Raw genomic sequence first — 7,554 nt, forward strand, 5'->3', positions numbered from 1 at the left:
CCCCACACACACACCCAAGCTTATCCGACACCAATTTGTATAGCAACTGATCAAACATCTTTCTACTTAGTTGGTGGATGAACTGCACTCTTCCCAATAAACTCTATAGCTAACCAAGATTTTGAATGGATTTGTGAGGATTGAGGGACTCGCTCCATCAATTCGAGCATTAATTTTAAAATTGTTGCAAAAAATCTGATAGAAATGAAATGTAGATAAATCATATCAATCCAGCCTGTAAGAGCTGGGCGCCTCTGGTGTTCCCGCTCCCTTGTTCGAAGAGCTGGGCAATTCTCACTCGGACATGAGCGCTGGAGACTGGTGTCACGATCAGGGCCCCTGATTCAGTGTGGGTGTGTTCTCAAGGACCATGGCCCGATTTCTCTCATAGACCATGGGTTGATCCTGAATAAGGTGAGGGTATTTTATGCAAAAATGAATGACAGATCAAGAATATCATCTTCCTTTATTAGTAAAGTATATATAGATTCAGTTTCGCTTTACTGAAGTGTGTTTGTCTTTTCGTTAGAATCATGTATGTCTTCTGTTAGTTAGTCATCATGCTACCCTCAGTTCTGCTATTGTTATTTCAGTTCTGATCACTTGTTTTTTTAAGTTTCTATACGCATAGCTTAAGTTATTCTTCACTACTAGCTCAAATATTTCTTCATATTATTTCGTATTGTTCCTGTTTACTCTCTTTTTCTTCGAAGAATTATTTTTTCCCAAAGAATTGTCGTAATCTCCCATTCACCCCCTTGGTCGATTAACTTGATCTTACAACATCAATAAAATGTTGCTATGTAACAGTTTGCTAGTAACATGGCGTTTATTTGGCCGCCTCCACGGTCATCTTCATTGCAACCTGCACGGACAACCCGATGACATAGTTCACCACCGGCGTCCTGACATCTCTTGGTTGTTTAGTAACAGACTGCTGCAGATATAACATAGCCCTGCCATGTTCAGGTAAAACTGAATTCTTGTTACAAAAATAGTGAGATTTCTGGAGTGTGCCACACGTAGCTCTGCCATGCAGTGTGCCACACATAGCTCTAAAGACGAGAGAGATTTCTGGAGTTCATGATTGTAGGCGTAAGTGAATAGAAGGAATAGTTATGAACAAGCTAAAAACAAAATTATAAAGTATATATAATAGCCGACCAATTTATCTTCGTCTCGAGCAAATGGATTGCATGATACAAAAATTGTAATATAAAAAGAAATAGAGGTGTACACTTTAACACATGTAGCTCCGCCATTGCTGGAACCCTTGGCTTGGAGGGAAACAAGGAGCTTCCTACTCGCTCCCATTGCATGCCACTGAGCCATTATTCATGCAATATAGCAATAAGAATCAGTAAGCAGAAATATACAAATGACAGAACAAATCGCGCTCTCCTCTTCAGTCAGGTGATGCCGCTTACTTGGCGAGCTGCTATTGCTTCCTGAAAAACGCCATCCTCTTCAAGAGGTCATCAGTGACGCGTAGAGCTTCGAAAGCATTACCAAAATTTTGTGGTGCAAGGTACACCCACACACCTTACCAAATCAACCGTCCATCCACTTCATCCATCACCACCATGGCCATGTTGCTACTGCCTTAAACCTACACCTTGGCTCTTCTTGCCATCGCCGTCACCCCTGGTGTCCAAACCAGAACCAGAACCCATGGACGCCATCAACGCTACGTGCGCGATCGCTTCGGCCAAATTTCAGTGCAGCCATATGTTACTAACCAACCTGGATGTCAGGACGCCGGAGGTGAAGGACGTCATTGTAATGTCGGTCCATGTGGCTGCCAAGAAGGCGGTGGAGGCGGCCGCATGCATTCGGCAGGGCCGCCAAGAAATCCTCCACGTGCATCGCCGACTGTCTCGACGACCTTGCCATATTATCCAAGCACATCCAGATGCTGCCAGCAAAACACGAAACTGTCAACGATGCGGGCTTCTTTGAGCAATTCGAAGAATACGGAAAGAAGAAGTGTGGAAACAACTGCACTGGCCTGTCAGACGAGGAACGTACCACGCATGGCGAAAATTCGGTGATGCCTCCGAAGCTCTACGTGTCATTGATGGCCTCTTGAAGAGGAGGGCGTATTTCAGGAAGCAACAGCAGCTCGACAAAAAACCGGCATCACCTGACTGAAGAGGAGAGCGTGATTTGTTCCGTCGTTTTTCATATTTCTGCTTACTGATTCTTATTGATATTGCATGAACAATGACTCGGTGACATGCAATGTGAGCGAGTAGGAAGCTCCTTGTTTTGCTCCACATGGAGGCAAGGTCGTCGAGGCAGTCGGCGATGCACTCGGAGGGTTTCTTGCTGGCGGCCGCCTCCGTTGCCGCCTTGGCACCCACCTGGACCGACATTCGTACGTCCTTCACCTCTGGCATCCTGACGTCCAGCTTGGCTAGTAACATATGGCTGCACTTAGATTGGGCCGAAGCGGTCGCACACGTAGCGTTGGTGGCCTCCACGCTCAGGCCGGGTCCTGGTTCTGGTTAGACATCCGGGGCGACGGCGACGGCAAGTAGAGCCAAGGTGTAGGTTTAAGGCAGCGACATGGCCATGGTGAGGAGGGATGAGATGGATGGACGGTTGATTTTGTCAGGTGGGTGGGTTGACGGTTCCATCGAGCGAGCGAATTATCTAGCTGGTGTACCCCTTCTTATATGTACACCTAGACTAGATAGCAGCCCATGCATGTATGCCTGCCTGCTTACTTTCTTGTGGACGTCCAATTTTATAGGCAAGCGATTGAGGAGGAGCTAGCTAATTAAGTTGTGGCCATGGATCCATGGACTTGTTCTCCCTATACCTAATATAGATAGAGAAGCTTGCTAGCCTTCTTATCTTAGCTTAATTGTCGGTCTACTTCAGCCTTTGCTATATGTTTAGAAAACAAACTCCGGCCGACCTAGTTATTTCAAACAAAAACCATACCCAATTGACTCCTTCAGCTTTGCTATGTTTAGAGCAAAAACCATCACCGGCTAGCTTGTTCCAACAAAAACAATATATATACAGCCACAAGTCATTGGTTCCGAAGATTCGGGCCCTTTTTCGGCTACCTCGGTGGACGGCAAAAGGACTGAGCAGGGTCATTATGAAAACTTATTTCAGGAAAGCTTATGATAAAGTCAAATGCTCATTTCTCCGGCAGGCCACAGACGATGGGCTTCATCGTAAAATGGCATGCCTGGTCGATAGCTATATGTGTAACCAAAGTGTACCCATAAAAGTCAACGGTGACATTTTTTGACATTAGTCTAGACAAAAAGATGACTTACAAAGAGAAATGACATCAAACTTTGTTCTTTTGAGTGTCTCCTTCCATTAATGTATACTGCGATCCCCAGTTGGTCGTGGTGATATAGATCAGTTTGGCTGGATGGTGGTGGTTGTAGACTATTCTGCAGCGACTTACTACGGATCCACGACAGCGAGGTTATCGAAAAGACTTCGAGAGGTTTTATCTCTTGATCCGGCGGATGACTTTCTGTGGTGTGTTATAAATTATGGACAACGACTTGACGCACAGGGATGTTTTGTGGAGTGGCGGCGGTCAAATTGTAGCTGCTGGGATTGCAGAAATATGGTGGTGACAACACATGTGTGACTTTGATGGTGGTGCTGCGAGAACCTAGTCTCGAGCTCCGAGGCAAAAACCTATGTCAGACCCGAGTGGTCATACCTGGCAATGGCGATATTTTTTATGTCGTTACCTTGTTGGAGGCATTGCTCGGATATGTTCAGACTGTTTATTCACGGTGAAAACTTTGATTCCGGCCTTTGTGGTTGGATCCGGCAACGGCGGCGCTTGAGTGTCGCTTCCTTCCTGAAGGCGTTGCTGTTGAAGATCCTCGTCCTCCATGTGATGTCAATAGTTGGTGCGGATATGGTCTCAGTTGTAGTTTGTCGATCGCTGATCTGATCATTTTGGGTTTCTTTTTCTTTTTCTTTTTTCCACACCTTGACATAGATTTTGGTCTTATGACTTTGCTAGTTGTTGGTGTGTTTTCGCGTGTGTTGGGTTGGCTGTGTGCATCCTAATTATGCAGAGGCCGAGTGTGTGCTCATATTGTATCCTCTTGATGCTCCATCTGAGTCAATAAAGTCCACCCTTTGTCGAAAAATTTAATCTATACTGCATGTGCCAGATTTGCAAAAAAAAAGCGTGAGGGGATAATTTTGGAGAGAGAAACCCAAATATTCTTCTAATTAGTTTTTTCTTAAGAGGAGACCTAAAAGGTTTATTTCTTCATTTTTATTTATCTTTTAGAATGATCCGACAATATTCATTAAAATAAACAAATTACATCAGATCAAAGAAACTGAATCACAAGCGGGCAAAAAAGATCTATTACACAACAAAAAGTTACATCAAGATCTTTGAGTTTGTTATCTCCAGCTCCATCTTTTGCACATTCACTTTTCCTCGTGCCTCCGGTGAAAAAGATACAAAAGATCAAACATGTACAAGCTGCACTAACCACAAAGGTTTTGAGAAGCCACCCACTCCAATGGGTGAGAACATAAAATCGTTGAATGCAATGTGGTTTAATAGCTATTAAACTATAGGTATTCTGTTTCTATTTCGCAGAGCTGATGAAAGAGGTTAATTCTATAGCTAGCTTGTCGAGTGGAAAAGAGGAGGTAGCAAACTAATGAATTTTTTTCTGGCATGGGGAAAAATATAGTAAGACTTGTTTAAGTCCTAAGTCACGCTATTTACGTGTAAATCAAGACTGTTTCATGTAGTTCTCGTATTCTGGAAAACAAGAGTATGATCACTATATATGTTGGTCCCAAGTCTCTGTGTGAGCAGTATGACACTAAACACAAGACATCCTTTGGTATTTTACAGAATTCATGGGCCACATCTGCAAATGGGGCACTCCAATTGAGCCCACTAAGAAATCATGGAGCTTTCGAGTCCATGTGCATGTGACCGAAATCATTAATTAAGGAGTATTCGTTGCAAAGATCACTCCAATTCCCCCGGCTGCAACAAGTGGCGCGCTGCATGTGCGCCACTTGTCGCAACCTGTGAGTTTTCCATTTTTTCATAGGTCCATTTATTCAAAATGTTTTATCTCTTAAATCGTGCGTCCAAATCTCGAACCGCTTTCGCCCTTGGATTCGTCGCATCGAGATCTTCAAAACTAGATCCCATGTTGATAGGTTTTGATGAACTTTTGTTTTCACGAAAAAAATGACGAAAAAACCGTACCGGGAGCACGGGTTTTTTCACTTTTCAAAAAAGGCACGCCCATGCCTCTGACGAAATCACAGCCGTGCCTCTCGTGGAAGCAAAACCATGACTCTCGCGAAAAAAAGAGGAAGAGAAAACGCGTTTTTTTTCGTTTTTGAGGAGGCATGGGCGTGACTCTCGTGAAAGCACAACCGTGCCTCTCACGGAAGCAAAACCGTGACACTCGCGAAAGAAAAAAAAACAAAAAACGTGTTTTTTTATTTTATTTCCGAGAGGCGCGGGCGTGACTCTTGCGAAAGCACAACCGTGCCTCTCGCGGAAGCAAAATCGTGACTCTCGCGAAAGGAAAAAAAGAACAAAAAACACTTTTTTTCGCGTTTCCGAGAGGCATAGCCGTGACTCTCGCGAAAACACAACCGTGCCTCTCGCGAAAGAAAAAAAAGAAAACATTTTTTTGTGATTTTTTTTGTCGAAAAGCTAGGGAAGACCGGTGGAAAACCAAAACGTCGAAACAAACCGTTTAAAAAGCCGAAAACGCATGCAGAAAAATAAAAGAAAATCCGGAAGGAACGCCCAGAGCGCGACCCATTAGTGCAGGACAACCCCTCCCGGATCTACTCCTATGACATCGAGAGCGGCAAGTGGGGTCTACCCTTTTTTGGCCAAGTCCTGTACAACAAGGAGCTTGATGCGTGGGTTGGGCTCCACAAGGTGCATGGATGCCCAGATGGCTACATCTGCTCCTGCGACGTCATCTCTTCCACAGAGAGGCACACACAACCGGCCTCGAAGGTATGCGCAAAAATGTTGTTCGATCCTCATGCGGCCCCAAGGCTATATACGGATAGGCGCATTCCGGCTAGTCTTGTGTACATGGGTGACAATATCTACTGCCTCGTCAAGGTCGTGCCGCAAGAAAGATTTAAGAGGAGGCGCCGCACCAGCACTGGCAGCAAGTGCAGGACCCGTTTGTCCACGTTCCGCCTCAAGTATGGAAAGAGCGGTGAGCTCATAACCACGCACATTGGCCTAATCGCTCCTACTCCCTTCGTTCCTAAATATAAGTCTTTATAGAGATTTCAGTATGAACCACATACGGATGTATATATATGCATTTTAAGTGTAGATTTATTCATTTTGCTCCGTATGTGGTCCACCTAGTGAAATCCCTACAAAGACTTATATTTAGGAACGGAGGAGTACCTCTTTTCCAAATACGATGAGCATTTTCAGGTGGAAGCATTCTGGATGCGATGGAGTGTATGGTAGCAAACTGGATACATCAGGACACATGGTTAAAATTAAGTTGAATCCCCTGCAGATTGCTATATTGTTTACGAGGTTGTTTGGTCAGTGCTTGTGAAATGTTAAAATTTCTGGACCATTACATATGCAATAGCTAGACACACTTTAAGTTTGATTATACGAACTATAAGTTGGACTACACAAATTTGTGGTGTCTCTGTCTCTCAGAAGATGTGAAACTCGTATGATCTGTTTCAATATTTCGAGAAACTGTTTTCTCGAAATTAATAAACAAGTAGTCACATACAAAATAAAAGATGCTTTGAAGAATAACGATTTCCTTCTTTCTGCAAATCATGTACAAATGAGGCAGGAGCAATGCAAATATAATAATCTCAACATCCACATGAAAATAGTAAAATTATACTCCCTCCGTCCCAAAATTCTTCTCTTAGATTTGCCTACATACGGATGTATCAAGTCACGTTTTAGTATTAGATACATCCGTATCTAGACGAATCTAAGACAATAATTTAGGGACAGAGGGAGCATGTGGTAACGAAAGGCACTCTAAAAAGCATGAAAGCTTAGTTGAAAGAAAATTTTATGCAAAGAAGTAATTAACTGTCACTGCAACTCTTTTTATACATGCATGGGCGAAAGGAAAGGTATGTGCAGCAGCGTCAATTTCACCCGACCGGAGGCAAAAGATTGAAACACTTGCTAGATAGAATATCATGGCATCTGTAGTGTAAGCAATAGAAATTAAAACTCTGTTTTCATTTCAACCAATGGGCGCCTGCTTCATGTCTTCTAGGTGGGAGGTAAAACACTTTATGTTCGGGTTTCAGCATTAAGCTTCATCCAGGCTGAAACGTGCAGTGTCCACACGCAAGGGGATATACTTGATAAAACGAACCATAAGCACCCCATAGTTCTTTTTGGAACTAATTAGCACCCTATATATAGTTTGTATGTGGTTGCAATGTGCTTACAAACTTGACTGACTTTTACAATCTGCAGTTGCTGCTCCGTTGAAGCAGGCACATGTGCACAGTGAGAAATTGTGGGTTCTCTCGCCCGTTCTT

General features: G+C 43.6%; 1 protein-coding gene across 1 annotated transcript; it reads right to left on the bottom strand.

Annotated features, from left to right (window-relative positions):
* Window positions 1–1,167: 1,167 nt before the first annotated feature.
* Window positions 1,168–2,610, bottom strand: LOC119311491. Its single transcript, XM_037587122.1, has 2 exons — window positions 2,029–2,610; window positions 1,168–1,915 (listed from the first exon to the last, which is right to left on the bottom strand). The coding sequence occupies exons 1-2, from the start codon at window positions 2,424–2,426 to the stop codon at window positions 1,735–1,737; spliced, it is 579 nt and encodes a 192-aa protein (XP_037443019.1). The 5' UTR covers window positions 2,427–2,610; the 3' UTR covers window positions 1,168–1,734.
* Window positions 2,611–7,554: the final 4,944 nt, after the last annotated feature.

Source organism: Triticum dicoccoides, chromosome 1B, assembly GCF_002162155.2.
Source record: "Triticum dicoccoides isolate Atlit2015 ecotype Zavitan chromosome 1B, WEW_v2.0, whole genome shotgun sequence".
Classification (NCBI taxonomy): domain Eukaryota; kingdom Viridiplantae; phylum Streptophyta; class Magnoliopsida; order Poales; family Poaceae; genus Triticum; species Triticum dicoccoides.